Source organism: Oryctolagus cuniculus, chromosome 19 (genome assembly GCF_051225735.1).
Source record: "Oryctolagus cuniculus isolate XC-2025 breed Fujian yellow rabbit chromosome 19, ASM5122573v1, whole genome shotgun sequence".
Lineage (NCBI taxonomy): Eukaryota > Metazoa > Chordata > Mammalia > Lagomorpha > Leporidae > Oryctolagus > Oryctolagus cuniculus.
This window is the reverse complement of record NC_142885.1, coordinates 6,321,067-6,339,937: the sequence shown is the minus strand read 5'-3', so window position 1 is coordinate 6,339,937 and position 18,871 is coordinate 6,321,067. Positions and strand designations below refer to the sequence as shown.

General features: G+C 62.6%; 1 protein-coding gene across 2 annotated transcripts in view; it reads left to right on the top strand.

Annotated features, from left to right (window-relative positions):
* TNRC18 (trinucleotide repeat containing 18) overlaps positions 1 to 18,871 on the top strand; it is an 82,627-nt gene that overhangs the window by 42,004 nt on the left and 21,752 nt on the right. For both annotated transcript variants that reach the window (XM_070064332.2, XM_070064329.2), the window contains 7 exons: positions 2,177 to 2,352; positions 2,879 to 3,015; positions 3,198 to 3,326; positions 4,672 to 4,843; positions 5,923 to 6,283; positions 8,782 to 9,057; positions 13,171 to 13,431. In XM_070064332.2, coding sequence (XP_069920433.2) covers positions 2,177 to 2,352; positions 2,879 to 3,015; positions 3,198 to 3,326; positions 4,672 to 4,843; positions 5,923 to 6,283; positions 8,782 to 9,057; positions 13,171 to 13,431 — 1,512 coding nt within the window. The remainder of the gene's footprint in view (positions 1 to 2,176; positions 2,353 to 2,878; positions 3,016 to 3,197; positions 3,327 to 4,671; positions 4,844 to 5,922; positions 6,284 to 8,781; positions 9,058 to 13,170; positions 13,432 to 18,871) is intronic.

Below are 18,871 nucleotides of genomic sequence, written 5' to 3'. Positions count from 1 at the left end.
TACCCACGCTAACCCCGCCAGCTGGAGGTGGCAGGGACGTCCGTGACACACACACCACGCACACACACACACACTAACACACATACACCCACACATATACCCACGTTAACCCCGCCAGCTGGAGGTGGCAGGGACGTCCGTGACACACACACGCACGCACACACACACACTAACACACATACACCCACACATATACCCACGCTAACCCCGCCAGCTGGAGGTGGCAGGGACGTCCGTGACACACACACCACGCATACACACACACACTAACACACATACACCCACACATATACCCACGCTAACCCCGCCAGCTGGAGGTGGCAGGGACGTCCGTGACACACACACCACGCATGCACATACACACACACCATGCTAACCCCACCAGTGGCAGCCTTCCCAAGCACACACACACACCTACACACCCCACCTACACACCCCACATACACACCCACACTAACATGCACACGCACACGCACACACCATGTTAACCCCACCAGTGGCAGCCTTCCCAAGCACACACAAACACCTACACACCCCACATACACACCCACACTAACGTGCACACGCACACACGCTAACCCCACCAGTGGCAGCCTTCCCAAGCTTACCTGTCACAGGAACATCCGTGACACACACACACATGCACACACACACACACTGACCCACCAGCGGCAGCCTTCCCAAGCACACCTGTCGCAGGAACGTCTGTGAGACACCACACACATGCACACACATGTGCACACAAGTGCACACACGCTAACCCCACCAGCGGCAGCCTTCCCAAGCACACCTGTCACAGGAACGTCCGTGACACACCACACACACGTGCACACACATGCGCACACACACACGCTAGCCCCACCAGCAGCAACCTTCGCACGCACACCTGTCGCAGGAACGTCCGTGACACCACACACACACACACATGTGCACACACACACGCTAGCCCCACCAGCGGCAGCCTTCCCAAGCATGCTTGTCACAGGAACGTCTGTGACACACCACACACATGTGCGCACACACGTGCACACACATGCACACATGCTAGCCCAACCAGTGACAGCCTTCCCAAGCACACTTGCCACAGGAACATCTGTGAGACACCACACGCACGTGCACACACGTGCACACACGTGCACACACACTAGCCCCACCAGCGGCAGCCTTCCCAAGCACACCTGTCGCAGGAACGTCTGTGACACCACACACATGCACACACACATGCACACACGCTAACCCCACCAGCGGGAGCCTCCTCACGCACACCTGTCACAGGAACGTCCGTGACACCACACACACACACACGTGCACACACACACGCTAGCCCCACCAGCGGCAACCTTCGCACGCACACCTGTCGCAGCCCCGAGCTTCTGCCCACTGCCCAGCAAAGTAGCCAAGAGGAGGCACCTTCAGTGGTGGCGCCCAGGGGCCTGTAGGTTCACCGGAGCGCGGCGGCGCCAGCGAAGCCACGGTGCTGTTGGGTTTAAAGCTGCCGGCGTTCCAGTGTTGTAGACCCCAGGCAGTGGTGGTTTTCCTACGGTGCAGGCCAGTAAGGCGGTGGATCGGCGTATTCCGGACTAGTGTGAAAAGGCGTTAGCCAAAGCCAAGTGGGCCGTGGCGTCTGTTGCCGACCGCGGTGTTTGGGTTTCCCGAGGGTGCCAGGCGTGCTCCCTGCATTCGCGTGTGAGTGTGCATAAACGCTCTCGCACCGTCGAGCAGACACTGCGCCCACAGCGGCCTCCCCCGGCAGGGACCTGCGTGCTGGGGGCTTGGATTCCTGCAGACTTTTCTGGCCGGTTTGCTTTTATCCCGGGCTCCCTTGTTTTTTGTGTGTTTTCTTCTGAGTATGACCACTGTGCATTTTCACGTGGGAAGCCCCCCGCCCCACTAAAGCAGTCCCAGAGGCTCGCTCCCCGGGGAACTTCCGTCAGCCTCTGGACTCCTGAGGTTTCGCTGTGTTCCAGAGTGTTGTGTGCTCACACACCTGTTGCCTGCCTCAGCGCTTTGGAGTGGGGGAGGCCGGGCAGCCCCGGGCCCGCATTTACTCTGGGCCCCATGTCTCTCTCCTGTGCCATGAGCCCTGCCTGCCCCGGAGCGCTGGGCCGGGTGGGTACGGCAGCCTTGCCAGCCCCCTCGCAGCCCGCGTGGGCTCAGCCGCGTCTCCCGCGTGCAGGTGCAGAGCCGGGCCTGGCTGTGCGGCCGTCGCTGGAAAGCCTGCTGGCGGCCAGCAGCCACATGCTGAAGGAGGTGTTGGACAGCCCGTTCGTGGACCCGCTCAAGAACCTGCGGCTGCCCCGGGAGCTGAAGCCCCACAAGAAGTACAGCTGGATGCAGAAGAAGGAGGAGCGGGTGAGCCGTGGCTGCTCTCCCTGCCCCGGGGGCTGTGGGCGGGGCCAGGCGCGGCTGGCCTCGGAGTCGCGGAGGTCTGACCCGTGTCCCGCCTCTTCCATGCACCTGCTGTGCGGTGCCAGGCCGTGGGTTTCCCACCTGTGGGCTTTAGTCTGTCCGTCTGATGGCGCAGCAGGCACTTCTTGTGGGCAGCACAGAGGACAGCCTGGGGCCTCGGGCCCTCGGAGCCTCCGCGTGTCAATTTCCCGGGGGTCCTCGGGGATGGAGCCCCCGCTCCCCCCTGCTGCGGCACCCTCTGCTTTCCTCACGTCGTGGGAAGCGGGGCCGACTCAGCCCGCGGAGTGGGTATCGCGGTCCCCAGAGTGCGGACGAGGCCGGGGCCGCAGCCGTCAGGGCTGGCGACGGACGGACGTGAGCCAGGGGCTTAGGATCCCAGAGCGCTGAGCCTCCCCGGGCCCGTCTGAGGGGTGGGGATGGCGGCTGCAGCGCTCATCGCTCTCTCCCTGCCCAACCCCCCCCCCCCCAGATGTACGCCATGAAGTCGTCCCTGGAGGACATGGACGCCCTGGAGCTGGACTTCCGGATGCGGCTGGCCGAGGTCCAGCGGCAGTACAAGGAGAAGCAGCGAGAGCTGGTGAAGCTGCAGCGCAGGCGCGACTGCGAGTGAGTGCCCGCCCCCGCCCCGGGCCCCGCCCCGGCCCCGCCCGGGCCCCGCCCCCAGCCAGCAGGCAGTGGCAGGCGTCAGAGGTGTGTGTGGACCCGAGTGATGTGTGCGCGTCCTGTGCCCTTGCTCCGCGCCCCGGCTGCCCCTCAGGTTCACAGCCCAGCCTGTGATTCTTTTTAAGGGACAGGCACCAGGAACCCCATAGAAGCTTGGCACGCAGAGGCCCTGGCAGGCCGCGGAAACGGAGCCACGCCCCGAGCGCCCTGTCGCCCCCCCGCAAGAGAGGGAAGAGCCGCACCAGTAGCGGAAAGTAAGGCCGCCCCTCGGTGGGGAGGAGCACGGGGGCCCAGTGGTGCCTGCGTCCGGGCGCCCTGGGACCTCCAGTCCCGCGGGCTCTGACCCCCCGCTCGGGGGCTCCCGCGGCTGGGGCCAGGAGGAGGAGCGAGGCAGCACTTGGAGCCGGGTGGCCCGGCCCAGTGAGGTTGTCCGGGCCGTGACCCGAGCTGCATCCACCGGTCCTCCCTGCCGAGCCGCCAGCCCCACCGCAGTGGGCCCTCGTGCTGCGGCCTGGTCCTCCTTGTCCAACATGTCCCTCGGCTTCCTGCTGGCTTGGATGAGACCAGGGCCCCCTCCTGCTCCGGGCCACATCCTCCTCGTCCTGGGGATGGGCACCTCTCAGGTGTCCTGGGATGCTGCCCGTGAGGGCAGGGGGCGGAGCACTGGCCCGGGAGGCCATCACCTGTGTGCTCCTCCGCTGGGGCGCCGGGCCTGGGCACCTGCCAGGCAGCCTGGTTCTGCACTAGAGAGGGGCTCCAGCGCGGCAGTGGGAGGCCCCAGGGCCCCCGCATCTCACCCTCCACCTGCCCTGGCTGTTCCTGCCCGAAGGGAGGATGCGCCCATGGCCACGGCAGCGTGAGGGGACTCTTGGAGCACAGGCAGCAGCGGCCTGGGCGTAGCGGCCCTGCGAGTGGCCGGGCGAGTCCCAGCCGCGCCCCTAGTTCTGACCTGGGGCCCGCAGCTGGCGGTTCTGAGCCTCCTGTCTGGGGAGCAGCACCCAGCACCAGGCGCCATTCTGTGACTGCAGCCCAGAGCGCGGGCAGAGGGCGGGGCTCACCGAGGGCCCCTGCACCTCGAGCGGTTTCTCCCCTCACTCGGGGAGGCAGCAGGTTCACAGCAGGCAAGCGAAGCCTCGGTCGGGACACCTGTCCCTCCACTGCCCGCGCTCCCAGGGACACCGAGATTAGTGGACAGCTCCGTCTTCCTGTCCGCTCTCGGCCTTACTTCCCCTCCCCTCCTGGTGGCGCTCCTGGGCGTTTCTGATCCTTGCTCTGGGCGCGTCTTGGGCAGGCTGGTGTCTCCCCGTGAACGGTGGCATGTGTCTGTGCGATTGTGAGAGCGTGCATGCGGGCACGAGAGAGGCCAGCAGAGGATGCTGACTTGACGGTTTCTCCTCCTCTCACGGTGAACTCTGATTCTGCCTCATTCACAAATAGCCCAGAATTCCGGCACCGGAGCCCTGTTTCCCCGGGGGCGTCGCTCTGGCCTCACTGCGTTGCGGCGTGCGGAGCCTGCCCGTCCAGGGCCACGAGGGTTGGCCCCCGGCCCTCCGGGGTTGCCCGGCCAGGGTGCTGACCGGCGGTGCCTCTGGGTTGCAGGTTGAGCAGCAAGTCCCTGCTGACGTCCGATGACTACGAGCTGGGAGCAGGGATACGGAAGAGACACAAGGGGCCCGAGGAGGAACACGAAGCTCTCGTCGCCATGGGGAAGGCCAGGGGGAGGAACCAGAGCTGGGAAGAGCAGGAAGCCTCGGCTGACTTCATGAGCCAGGTCAGCAACGACGGGGGGAGGGCCGCCTCGGTGCCCGTGCCGGTGCCGGTGCCGGTGCCTCTTCCCTACTCTGCCGCCTTGGGGGCGGAGCCAGGGCGTTCCTGGGCCCCCGTGGAAGCCGGGCGGGGTCGCGGCAGGTTCTCAGCCAGACGTGGCTGCGCGGCTGCTGCGTGGTTGGACGGTGGGACTGTTCAATGAGCAGCATCACCATTCGGCAGCTCTGGCTGTCGCTTCCTGAGTTCTCCGGGGGTGGGGGGTGATGATGGGCTGAGCGCCTCTGTCCACGAAAGCCCCCCGTCTGAAGACTGACGTGCTCTGTCCCCCCGAAAGCCGGGTGGGTGCCCTGGCTCATGCGGCCATCAGAGGGCTGGACGCCCCCGTAGTGGGACGACCGGGGCCCCGTGGGAGATGCTCAGTAGGTTAGGGTCTAGTCGTGGTGGGGGATGCTGGGATGCTTCCGTGGTTTCGGTGGCACTGTCCTGACCCCCCCGCCCCAAAAAAAAAAAAAAACCCACGACCTGGTTAGAGAAAACAGAAAATGTTGGAAGGCGAGGCAGCCATCGCTCTGGGACTGTGCTGGGTTCGCTTCGGCGACGGTAGCCGTGCAAGCAGGAACCTTCTATGAAATCTAATCGTCCCCTCTGCCTCAGGCGTCCAAGGCGCCCTCCAGGCGTCCCCTTGGCAGCTTCGGTGCCTGTTGGCTGGGCTGGGGTAGCCGCGCGGCAGGCCCTGGCAGCTGCTCTAGGCACCTGAGATACGCGGGTCGCTGGGTTTGCCGTCTTGCCGCCTTCCCGCCCTCCTCCAGGCCTGGCTTGGCAGCTGCCAGACAGTGCCAGGAAATAATCGGAACCACGGGGACGGCCATGTAGTAAGCGGTTACTCTGGGCCAGGCGCTGCCGCGAGGGCTCTGCGCGCCTCTTCTCTGATCAGCCCCCACGAAGCCCAGGAAGTAGCCCATTTTGCAGGGCGTAGGACTGAGGCCGGGGAGGCGTGAGGCAGCCTGGGGGGCAGGCTCGGAGGAGGGGTGCGTGCGCTGCTCTGCGCAGCCTCTCCATGTGTGACCCGACTTCCCTCCCCAGCTGAAGATCAAGAAGAAGAAGATGGCCAGCGACCAGGAACAGCTGGCGAGCAAGCTGGACAAGGCCCTGTCCCTCACCAAGCAGGACAAGCTCAAGTCCCCCTTCAAGTTCTCGGACGCTGCCGGGGGCAAGTCCAAAAGCAGCGGGGGCTGCGGCAGGTACTTGACCCCTTACGACAGCCTGCTGGGCAAGGACCGGAAGGCGCTGGCCAAAGGCCTCGGCCTGTCTCTCAAGCCCGCCAGAGAAGGTAAACACAAAAGGGCCGCCAAAGCCAGGAAGATGGAGTTGGGGTTCAAGGCCAGAGGCCAGACCAAGTCGGCCCATTCCCCGTTCGCCTCGGAAGTGAGCAGCTACTCCTACAGTAAGTAGCGGCCGGACGCCATGCGGCCCCGCGCCGGAAGTGGGGGGGAGGGAGCCGGGCGTCCTGGAGCAGCAGTGCCTGTGATTGGTGGGTGTGGCGCTGGGCGGGCGCCTGTGATTGGTTGTTCACTTGTTGGGGGGGTGCCCGCCCTCTCACATGCCGGAAGCCCGTCGGTGTGGAGGCCTTAGGTGTCATAGAGTGTGCGCTGCGGGGCCTAGAGAGGCCTGGAGTGCGACTGCCCCTGGGGGTCCTAGAGATGACGCGCCTGCCCTCAGGAGGCGGTGAGGCGGCCGAGGCTTAGTGGGAGAGCGTGCGTGGGGCGTTATCTCACGGTATATACGACGGCTTAGAAGCGCTCGCCGCCATTGCTGAGGAGCAGAGGTCGCGGAAGACTTGTCCTGAGATGGGCAGGGTCAGGCTCGCCGGCCGTCTAGAACCTTCTTCCCATGGACCCCCTCCCCCCAGGGTCGCCCCGGAGACTGCGTGCGTGGCGCCTGGAAGGGGCGGCCGGTGGGGTGGAGAGGCGCGTGACCGAGTTGTCTTGGTGCGGGGTCGTTTTGATGTCCAGGGTGCGCCGTCTTCCTCGGACTTTTTGACGGTCCCCGGTCCGCATGAATTTTTGACGTGACTCGTCCTGGAAGATCGGCCCATTCTGTTTCTCCACGATCCTTTTAAAAAAAAAAGTGCCTTTGTAGTCTCGTGGTGGGGCGGCGGCTCTGCCTGGAGGTCGGGGCGGGCGCTCCGTGGCCTGGGTGGACAGGTGCGCAGGGTGCGGCCGGCTCCTGTCTGCCAGCGCTGTGTGTCCCGCGAGGCGCCAGGCCCTGGCCTCGCCGGCCGTCGGGGCCATCTGGTTGGATGGGCCCTGCCTCGTTCCTTGGGGGAAGGGGCGGGAAGAGGCGTTTAATGTCAAGTGTTCTTAAGGAAAGAACATACAGGAGTGTATGGACTTGGATCGCAGGCGCCCCCGCCTCCGGGGGTGCCTGGCCCGGGGTTCAGCTACTGTTTTGGGGGGCGTCTGTGGGGGTGGGGGTTGCTCCTGGGCCCCCAGGACTGGTCGGCCGGGGGGTGTGGGTCGGGCGGCCCGTTTGGGAGGAGGTGCCGTGGGGAGTGGGCTCGGCTTCCGGTCCTGTGTTGCAGATGAGCGTGGCCGGGCGTGGGCGCAGCAGACGGCCGGGGTCAGGGCCTCGTTGCCGGCTGCTGATTTTGCGGTTAGGAAGCCGGGCGAGGGGGTCGCCTTGGGTTTTTCCAAGGGGGGTGGTGGTCTGTGAGCGCGGCCTGGCTGGTGGCTGGCAGGGTCTCCCTCGTCCCCCCAACCTGTAGGTGGTGTGGAGGGACCTGATTGAGCTCGGTGCGTGGGCTTTCTCCCGCGTGAGAGGGAGCGTGCCTTGGTCGGCACCTGCCAGGGGAGAGAAGCCCGCGAACGTTGCAGCCAGGAAGTGAGCGGGCCCTGGCCAGCGGGTCGGTGGCCGACGAGCGCGCCCCCACTCGGGGTTACAAAGCTGCGTGGGCAGCGATGGAAGAGGGAATGGCGCCCTCTTGCGATGGAAGAGGGAATGGCGCCCTCTTGCCTCTTCAGCCCGGGTTGCTGGTGGGTGGTGTGCCCGGTGGGTTTTGTGGCTGGCTTCGCGCACTGGCTCTGTGGCCTTGGATGTGCCCCAGGGCGCACACACGGGAGCGTGGGAGGGAGAGCGATGGCTGTCGGCCGGCAGGGGCTGGCGGGTTGGTGGGACTTGACCTTGTCCTACACCCCGGGTTGCCAGGCCTTCCTAGAATTGGAATCTGGGTTGTAGTGGGAAGCGTAGATGTGGGGGCAGCAGCCAGCCACCCTCCCCCGCCCGCCGGGTGTAGTTTCTCTTGGCTGTGGCATTGCCGAGCGGCAGCTGTGCCCGTTAACGTCTCCCGTGTGGAGTGGTTGTGGCGTCTTCCCCCGTCTTGCTCAGCAGCCCGATAGTGAGACAGGTGGAGATGGTGTACGCTTGGGTTGGCGTTGGAAGGGGCAGGGCGGTGTCCCTTTGCCCGGTTCCCCCTCTGAAGATGATGGCTGCCATCCCAGGATTGGCACCCGTGGCCGCGGCGTGGAAGGCTCCAGCTGTGGCGCCGTTTGTCAGCCTCCTTGGTGTCAGGGCTCTGCCCGCTCCTTCCTCGGCCTTGGAAGGCCACCTGCGTGGGGAGTTGCACCGAGATGGGTGCGACTGGCTCTCCCACAGAGGAGCCCTGGCCCCTGTGCGATCCCATAGGGTAGACAGGGACCGTGTGGCAGTGACCGCTTTGCCCGGGGCCTGCCCAGGCAGCCGTGGCTGCTGGTGATACTGGGCAGGGCCCGCAGCCTGGAGGCCTCCCCGGTGCAGGCGGGAGGCCAGGCCAGGGAGGGCACGGCAGCCTTCGTGTGGCCTCTGCCTGCGTGGTCTCTGAGCTGCTGCGCGCGGCGCAGTGCCAGCCCCGTGCCCGCACCCGCGCCGGCGCCCGCGCCTCACCTCTAACAACTGCTCTGACCGCAGATACGGACTCCGAGGAAGACGAGGATCTGCTCAAGGACGAGTGGTCGGCCCAGGGCCCCTCCAGCTCCAAGTTGACGTCGTCCATCCTGTGTGGCATGGTGACAAAGAGCAGCAAGTCGGCCGCCGGCCCCAAGCTGAGCAAGCGGGGCCTCGCGGGCCCCCGGACTCTGAACCCCAAGCCGGCCGGCGGCAGGAAGCAGCCCTTCTGTTTGCTGCTCCGGGAGGCCGAGGCCCGTTCCTCCTTCAGCGACTCCTCGGAGGACTCGTTTGACCAAGGTTACTAGCTCCAAACACAAAGTACCTTTCCTGTTCTAGAGCGAGCGAGCGAGAGTGAGTGAGAGCGAGCGAGCGAGCGTGCGTGCGTGCACGCAGGAGAGATGGCGGGCGCCGCGGCCGTCCGCTCGGAGGGCCGCGGGAAGGCAGCCGTCTGGGTTCTTGGCAGCGTAGCCTGCCTTACTGCCTACTGATTTTTACTTTTGTTTTTATTTGTACTGTATCATTGTGCTGATGTCACTGGGCAGCTCTGTCGGAGCGTTTACGTGGACCGGGTTCGGGCCTCTGCCTTCCTCCGCTCTCGCCTTCCTCTCCGCCCTCCCCCCTGCCCGTGTCCCTCTCCCCTCTCCCCTCTCTGCCCACCCAGACCACAGGCTTGGGCCGGGCCTCTCGCACGGGCCCGCGGGAGGCCTCCCGAGGAACCTTCTGTAAACGGAATTCTGTCGTGTGGGCGTGTGACTTGATGTTTGTACCGCAATTTTGGTAATACCAAGCTCTATTAAACATATCGAGTTCATTTTTAACTAAACCCGTGTGCCTTGTCTCTCTTGCTGTGTCCTTACTAGATGTTAGGTGACGCTTCCCCTCATCCTCCCCTCCCCTCCCCTCCCCTCCCCCCTTCCCCCTCCCCCCTTCCCCCTCCCCCCCCAGGAGTAGAGATGCTTTTCTCTATTATTCAAATATCCCTGGTAGCTGTTGGCATTCATTTCATTTTTCAGGTTCAAAGTCAGCTGCTGTCACGTCAGCTTCATTTTTTTTTTAAAGCTGCTTGTGTGTCTTTTATTTTCTAAAAGCTCTCTTTTTTTCACCTGTGTTTGGAACATGTCAGTTGACGAGCCCTGTGTTCTCACGTAGGCAGCGCAGGGCCGAGCCCCGCAGACACGCTGGTTGCGTCCGAAAGCGCCGGCTTCATTGCCGCGCCGAGGGCGCTGGCCGGCGAGTCCCAGGCCCGCGGCGGTCTCCGCTCCTCCGTCAGGGCTCCCCAGGAGGGGTCAGGCTCCCCAGCTCTGGGCACATGCTGCCTCTGCCCTCCCTGACGCCAGAACTGTGCTGTGGAGCTAGGAGCGGCCGAGCCCCCCAGGCCCAAGAAGGGGGAGCGAGAGAGTCCTCGTAAGGTCTCCCAGCCCCGGCTTCAGGGTTTGCTTTGGGGCCGAGTGCCCATCAGGCCCGCCCGTGGGGCTCCCCAGCGCCCCAGTGTCAGCCACCCCCCGAGGAAGGCCCGCGGTATCCTGGGAAACCTGGACATGACCAGGCCCAGGCCCTGGACCTGGAACAGTGCCCTCATTTTCCAGCCTTGCCCTCAAGTTCCTGGTCCACCTCCTCCTCGCCCCCGCCCCCATTTCCCCTCCCAGTTGGGCGACCGGGAGATGGCGCCGCAGGGAGGCCCATGCCCTCGGGGCTCACGGTCTCCTGGGCCGCTGCCCCGGCTGAGCGAGAAGAGGCCACTAACCACTGGCCCGCCTTCTGTGGATGAGCTGGTCGGGTCACCGTCCGCCCACCCCTCCTCACCTCCTCCCTCCGCCTGGGCCGGGCTGGGGCCCCCTGCCACTCCCGGCGCTGCCCTCGGCCAGGGTTCTGGCTCCCAGGTGCTCCTAGCTCCGAGAGGCAGGCGGCCCCCGACCCTCTGAGGAAGGGGCTGTTGGGCTCAGGGCTGGAGCCCAGACCCGGGAGGGGAGGGGCTCGGCTGCTCCGCCTGCCCCGCGAGCAGACCGTTGGTCAGGTCTCCAAAGGGATATTTGGGTAATAGGGCCTCGCCGACCCTGGCACTAAAACACTTGATTGGCTTGGCTTTTCCAGTGTGTGCTTTCTCCTCGCAGCAACTTGACCATACCTTCACCCTTGACCCCTACCCATGATGCTTTGAATGTCTGTTTCGGTCTCTTGCATTTGCTCTCACGCTGCACTCTGGACGCAAAGCGAAGGCTGGGAGTAGGGCAGACGGCGCAGCGGGTCACTGAGCTTGGGTGCGAGCCTGGCTCGTTGCTCCGTAGGTAGGCAAAACCCTCTTCTCTCTGTGCCCCCTCTACATCTCCCCCTCCCCGGGGTTCGCCCCCGCCGGGTCTGGCAGCAGCAGATCGCTCCGCATTTTACCGGGTTTTGGGAACACCAAACCGAGTCGAAACCGCCAACCCCTTGAAACGAGCCAAGACCTAAAACACTTTTTTCACCCACAGTAAAAGTTTTCTGCATTTCCATGGGCTGCTTTGCCGGGACTCTTTCCCCCGCCCTGCCCTCGGCAAAGCTCCCTTGACTCAGGTGTGAAGGACTCCCGGGAGGTTTTTTCTCCATCCTCGTGGCCCTGTGCCCCCCCTGCCCCTGTGGACCCTGGCCTCGGGCAGACGGGCCACGTGGGAGGCTGCAGGGTAGAGGGGAAGGCGTGGGAGAACCTGACTATCTTTTTGTTTTTGGCTTTTGCCTTCCAAATGTCTTACTGACTCCGAGGTGTCAGGACAGCCTGCTGATGGCTTCCCAGAGTCTGGTGTGGGCATTGCTGACCCCCCAGAAGCGCAGAGCCAACCCTCCCGCCCTCCAGAGTCTTCACACCCCAGCGGCCCCCGGGGCAGGATGTCTTAGCCAGGGGAGGGGAGATCCCTGTCCCGCATCCAACCCCGTGCCCCCACCCCAGCAGCCAGCCCCCTGCCCGCCACCCTGCTCCAGTTGGCCCACCCCAGGGAGGCCTGATGTGGGGACCCAGGCGCTGTGGAAAGTCTGCCTACACTTAGCCTGCTTTGCCGCTGTGGCCCGCTGGGGCGGAGACAGCCATGTGACGTCGCCATGTGAATGGTCGCAAGTGTGCGCTGCCTGCCTGCCCCGCTGGCCCCCGCCTGCTTCATCCATCGCTCCTGCCAGTGTCCTGCCTGTCACCCCTCGTAACAAACCCTCTCTCTCCCTGCCTCCTCCCTTCCCACCCTATTACAGACCCCACCCACCCACCCACCCCAGCCTCCCCCTCCCAGTGGGGGCCCCGGCAGGCTCCCTTGCCAATGGGTAGGCAGATAGAGCCTCTGCCCCCTGGCTACTCTTGAGCGAGCCACCGCCGTGGGTGTCGGCAGGAGAATGTGGAGTTGGTCGTGTGTACCCCCAGGCTGCGTCCCACAGCCCAGGCTGCTCGCTGCCTGGAAGGGAAGTGTGGCCTCCTGCTTCTTCCTGCTGGCCGGAGTGGCCCTCCCTCCGTGCCCAGGCCAGCGCCCAGGCCACTCTCCCCAGCAGTCAGGCCCGCCAGGTGGACAGGTGCCCCGGGCCCCCTGGGCAGAGGGCTTGGTCCCTGTGCAGGTAGCTCTCCCTGCCAGCTACCTGCCCACTCTGCTCCATTCAGCCTGGGGGAGCGGGGGGTGGGAGGGAGCTGCAGGACTAGCTACTGGGGTAGGGCTTGTAGGTAGCCAGCTTGTAGGACCACATGGTTCCTCTCTGCAGGTCACGGGGTGGTACTGCTTCCTGTTTGATCCACTTGAAGCCTGCAAAACACTGTCCAGTGTACATGGGATCCTGTGGGACCCTCCTGTAGCTGGGCCAGCGGGCTGGGAGATCACCAAGCCATAGATGAGATAGAAGGGCTCAGGGCAGAGAACTTGCCCAACAAGGCCTCCCCAACACGAGAATGCCAGTCGGAGTTAGCGCTGGGCTCCTGGGCCCCCCGCCCCCAGCAACAGCCCGGACTCCACCTTCTCCTGCTGCCAGCCCCCAGGCGCCTGGCCCAGAGCCCCAGCCTGAGTGCCCCCAGCCCCATCCTCCCTCCGCCTCCTTTCCTTCTCTCCTGCTTCCTTTTCGGCCTCCATGTTTATGTTGGGGCGTGTGTGTGTGTGCGCGCACGTGTGAGACTGTGGAGAGAGCTGTCTCCAGTCCTTGTCGTGTGTCTGTCCCCCTGCCCACAGCACAGGTGCATGTTGGGACTCCCTGTGAAGCCCACCCTGACACCCAAAGCTGCTGCCCACCTCTGGGCTGGGCAGGAGGCCCTTGTCCGGGACTCTGTTGGGGGGCCTATGGGCGGGACCATGGGCTAGGGCTGGATCCTCCCCCGGTGGCCCCTGGTGAGGGCTGAGGGTCAGGCTGGAGTTGAGTGGGGATGGCACGCACCGGGGCCAGGGTCTGACTTGCTCCCTGTTTTCTGCACGCCAGATGAGAGCTCCGAGGAGGAGGAGGAGGAGGAGGAGGAGGACGAGGAGGAGGAGGAGGAGGAAGCCGAGGCCGCTGGGGGCTATCGGCTGGGCGCCCGGGAGCGGGCCCTGTCGCCAGGCCTGGAGGAGAGTGGCCTGGGCCTGCTGGCTCGCTTTGCGGCCAGCGCCCTCCCCAGCCCCACGGTGGGGCCGTCGCTGTCCGTGGTGCAGCTGGAGGCCAAGCAGAAGGCACGGAAAAAGGAAGAGCGGCAGAGCCTGATGGGTGAGTGTCGGCCCTCCCCGGCTGCAGGGAGGGAAGCGAGGCCCCGAGATGAGACAGGGCAGAGCTGGGGAGTGGGCAGGGTCTCCGCAGCTGTGCGGAGCGGGTGTGGGCGCCCAGGAGGGTCCTGTGTTGGCCAGGGTCGTCAGGGAGGCTGCTGACGTGTTGCCCTGGCTGAGTGAGGGGACGGGAGGTACATCTCCCTCTCTGGCTGCGGGCGCTGGGCTGGGCTGGGCAGCACAGCGAGTGAGCTCAGTGGTGGTGAAGAGGGGCAGGCCCACTGTGGCTTGGGACTGAGGCCCAGAGGAGTCCGAGATTGGGGCCAGGCTTACCCAGCCCACTGCAGACGGGCAAACTGAGGCAGCCGCCCGGGGCTCACCCTGGTACCATTCTCACCCACTCCTGGGCTGCAGCGGGGCAGGGGCTCTGCTGACTTCTCCGGTGTCCTTTGCCCTCCTGGGCACCACGGCTCTGCCCTGCTGGCCCCACAGGGCTCCCTGAGCCGCACCTGGCTTCATGGTTCCACAGGCTCAGAACCCAAGCCACAGTGCCACCCCAGGCTCCAGGCCCTGGGCCTACCTTCCCTTGTTTCCCCTCATGCCCTCCCACCCTCTGCCACCTCCAGACCCAGCCCTGGTCCCTGGTCCCTGGGCTTCAGGCCTGGCTGGCCAATACGGCCGGGGTCGGACGCGCCCTGTCCTGCAGCCTCAGCCGGCCATGATGGCAGCCTCAGCTTAGCACTTGCTGCTCCGATGTTGGCGCAGCGCCCACACAGCTTGCAGCGTGTGCGGAGGGCGCCCGTCTCACGCGTCTCAGGTCTGAAGCGTTGGTCGTGATGTCTCCTTTCTCACTGCTGCTGCGGGTCCTTCATCAGCCCAGCCGGAAGCTGTTGTCGGTGTCACTGATCCCTGCTCTCGCTCTCTGCTTCCGTCCTCTCTCCTACTTCCTGGAAACTTAGCTCGCTGACTCGTAGCCGCCTTCTCCTTCCTCACAGAGATGTTCCGGCCTTTAACCTCCCTCTTCGCTCTGTGAGGTTTGAGTCTCATAGATTCTGACAGGTTGTTGAGTCTCCATTTCAGATGCCAGATATTTTCTAATTTCTCTTGTGGTTTCTCCGGTGACCGGGTGATCACGTGGAAGAGTGGTATTTACTTCCCAAACATCTGGGGGAAGTTAGCTGGCTTTCTTGTTGTGACTGATCTCTCGTTGAACTGGGGCTGGGGTTCAGACATGCTCAGTGATTTGGGGTTGAAGATGGAAGTGCCCCGCAGATCGCGCGTGTCCTGGCTTTGCTGAGCTCGGGGTTGTGCAAACACCACGTCTCTGTGCCGTGCCGTGTCCCGATCTCTTTCTCCTCTGGGTTTTTGTCCAGGTTTCCCCAGAGCTGAGTGACAGGCATTTAAAGTCTCCAGCTCTGGGGGCTGATTAATCCTCCATCTGTGACGCCGGCATCCTTTACGGGCGCCGGGTCGGGTCCCGGCTGCTCCACTTCCGATCCAGCTCCCTGCTGTGGCCTGGGAAAGCAGCGGAGGACGGGCCAAGTGCTTGGGCCCCTGCACTCACGTGGGAGACCTGGAAGAACTCCTGGCGGCCATCGTGGCCATCTGGGGGAGCAACCCAGTGGATGGACGGTCTCTCTGTGTCTCCCTTTCTCTCTGTAGCTGCGACATTCAAGTAAATAAATCTTTCAAAACAAAACAAACAGAAAAGAAACTTCAGCAGTGATGGCACAATTCCGGTTTCTCTTTTTGACGGCTGCTGCCAGCGCTGGCTTCCGGTGTTGAAGCTCCGAGGGCACACGCACGCAGGCCATTGCTGCTTTCCTCCTGAAGGAGCCTTTAGTGGTCGGGAGGCTCCCCGTCCCCTTCCTGGTAGTCCACCTTGTCTCCGGTCCGTTTCGCGTGGTGTTGAACGATCACTCTAACCTTCTTACACTCGCCGTCTCCACGTTAGATCTCTCTCCACCCGTGCATCTTTGCCTTCATATTTAAAGTGAGTCTCTTGTAGACCACATAGCATCAGGTCGGCTGCCTTTTTTTTTTTTTTTTTTTTTTAAGTTTTAGGGGCCGGCGTTGTGTAGGCGATTAAACCGCCTACAGCTCTGACTCCCATACGGGTGCTGGTTCAAGTCCCAGCTGCTCTACTTCACTCAGATTGCCAGCCAATGCGCCTGGGAAGGCAGTGGAACATGGCCCAACTGCATGGGCCCCTGCACCCGTGTGGGAGACCTGGAGGAGGCTCCTGGCTCCTGGCTTTGGCTTGGCCCAGCCCCAACCCCAGCCGTTGCGGCCGTTTGGGGAGTGATGACGTAGATGAAGATCTGTCTCTCCTTCTCTCTCTCTCTGACTCTGCCTTTCAAATAAATAAAATACATCTTTTGATGTGAAAGGCAGAGAGACTGAGATCTTCCATCTGCTAGTTCATTCCTAGTTGCGTCTTTTTAAACCTTCTTTCGGGAATTTTCTGTCTCTTCATTGGAGCGTTTATTGACATTTGATGTAATTTTCGGAATGGTTGAGTTGGAATCTACCCCCTTAAAAATCAGTTTTGTTAAGATTTAATTTATGTCATAAAATGTAGTCCTGGGGTAGTGCTGTGATGCCATCTGGGGCACCAACACCCCCTGTGGGCGCCAGTTCAAGTCCTGGCTGCTCCATTTCCACCCAGCTCCCTGCTAATGGCCTGGGAAAGCAGCGGAAGACGGCCAAGGGCTTGGGCCCCTGCAGCCACATGGGAGACCTGATGAAACCTCCTGGCTTCCAGCTTTGGCCTGGCTCAGCCCCAGCTGTTCTGGTCATCTGGGGAGTGAACCAGCAGATGGAAGTCACCCCTCCCTCCCTCCTTCTCTCCCTCTCTCCCTCTCTCCCCTCTCCCACCCTCCCTCCCTTCCTCCCTTCTTCCCTCCCTCCCTCCCTCCCTCTCTCTGTCTCTGTCTCTTTTCTCTGCGTGTAGCTCTGACTTTCAAATAAGTAAATAAATCTTTACAATGCATGTGTGTATCTATATGCCTTCAAGCCACAGTTCCGTGAGGTTGGCGGAGCGCGTCCACTCACACCCCTCTCTGCAGAGAGAGATCTGCCTGCCCAGTGCGTCCCGATTCCCGGCCCGCGGCCCCCACAGCCCCGCTTGTCCCGTCCCTGGGTGCGCGGGTGCTGATGAGCCGCGCAGATGGAGCCCCGTGCCAGGAGGCCCCACGTCTGGCTTCTCTCACCTGGCGTGCTAGGTCCAGAGCTCGCCCACGCCACGCCGGGTCTCGGCGCTTCCTTTCTTTTTATGGCCGAGAAACACCCGTTCTGCAGCTGTGCCAGGCGCCATTTATCAGTGGTCGGTGGATGTTTTCATTTGCTTCCTTTCTTAGGCGTTTATGGGTAACGCTCCTGCGGCTCTGTGCGGAGCTTTCTGTGAGGGGGAAGAGTTTCGGTCTTCCTGGGTATGCGCCCAGCAGTGGGGTGCTGACCTCGTGTGGCCTTTGGAGGGGTCGCCCCAGGCGGCTGCCCCAGGTGCCGTTCCCCCACGTCCTCACCAGCTCCCCTGTCTCCTTTCGGTGTGAAGAGGCATCTGGGGCATCTCATTGATTTATTTTTAATGATTTGTTTATTTGAGGGGCCGGCGCCATGGTGCAGTAGGTTAATCCTCCGCCTGCGGTGCCGGCATCTCTTATGGGTGCTGGTTCTAGTCCTGGCTGCTCCTCTTCCGATCCAGCTCTCTGCTGTGGCCCGGGAAAGCAGTGGAGGATGGCCCAAGTGCTTAGGCCCTGCACCCGCATGGGAGACCAGGAGGAAGCACCTGGCTCCTGGCTTCGGATCAGCACAGCTCTGGCCATTGCAGGCATTTGGGGAGTGAACCAACGGAAGGAAGACCTCTCTCTCTCTCCCTTTCACTGTCTGTAACTCTACCTCTCAAATAATAAAATCTTAAAAAATTAAAAAAAAAGATTTATTTATTTATTTGAAAGACTGACTTAGAGGAGGAGAGACAGAGACAAAGAGAGAATCTTTCATCTGCTGGTTCACTTCTCACATGGCCACAGCAGCTAGGGCTACGCCAGGCTGAAGCCAGGAGCCAGGAGCTGCTTCTGAGTCTCCCACGTGGGTGCAGGGGCCCAAGCACTTGCCAGCATCTTCTGCTTCCCCAGGCCACAGCAGGAGCTGGATTGGAAGAGGAGCAGCCGGAGCACCCAGCGTCGCCTGTATGGGATGCTGGCACCACAGACTGGCGTAGCCTGCTATGCCACAGCGCTGGCCCCTGCTCCACTTCTGATCCCACTCCCTGCTAATGCACCCGGGAAGGCAGCAGAGGACGGCCCAAGTGCCTGCGTCCCAGCCACCATGTGGGAGACCTGGATGGAGCTCCTGGCTCCTGGTTTTGGCCAGACCTAGATGTTGCAGCCATTTGGGGAGTGAGTCAGCAGATGGAAGATCTGTTCATCCCTCCCTCTCTTGCTCTGCCTTTCAAATAAATAAATGAATCTTTAAAAAACAAAAACCAAAACCCATAACCCCGGAGCCGGCACTGTGGTTTAGCAGGTAAGCCTCTGTTTGTGGTGCCAGCATCCCATTTGGGTGCCAATTTGAGTCCCAGCTGCTCCAGTTCCGATCCAGCTCTCTGCTGTGGCCTGGGAAAGCAGTGGAAGATGGCCCAAGTCCTTGGGCCCCTGCACCCGCGTGGGAGACTGGAAGAAGCTCCTGGCTCCTTCAGTTTGGCCTAGCTCTAGCCATTGTAGCAATTTTGGGAGTGAACCAGCCCATGGAAGACTTCTCTGTCTCTCCCTGTCTCTAACTCTGTCTCTCAAATAAATAAGTCTTTAAAAAAAAAAGATATCATCATATTTTAAAAAAGAAGTGGAGCAGCCAGGACTGGCCCTGGCCCTCATGTGGGGTACCCTGCTGTGTCACATGAGATCTCCCAGCTTCCCAGGTCTGCGTCACCCTCCCGCCCCCCTGTGTGACTCATGTTGTGTGTAATGCACCCCTCTACATGCTACCAACTCCGCAAGGCAGTGTTGTCAGTTTTAACACTTCCATGGTTGGTAAATAAACTTTAAAAAAAGAGAGGGGGGCCAGCGCTGTGGCTCACTTGGTTAATTCTCTGCCTTCGGCGCCAGCATCCCATATGGGCTCTGGGTTCTAGTCCTGGTCGGGGCGCCAGATTCTGTCCTGGTAGCTCCTCTTCCAGGCCAGCTCTCTGCTGTGGCCCGGGAGTGCAGTGGAGGATGGCCCAAGTGCTTGGGCCCTGCACCCCATGGGAGACCAGGAGGAAGCGCCAATAATAGCGGCCATTTGGAGGGTGAATCAATGGAAGGAAGACCTTTCTCTCTCTCTCTCTCTCTCTCTCTCTCTCTCTCTCTCTCTCTCTCTCATTCTACCTGTCAAATTTAAAAAAAAAAAGAGGGGGTGAACATTTGTTGCAGCGGGTGATGAGGTCTCTCGGGACACCTGCGTTG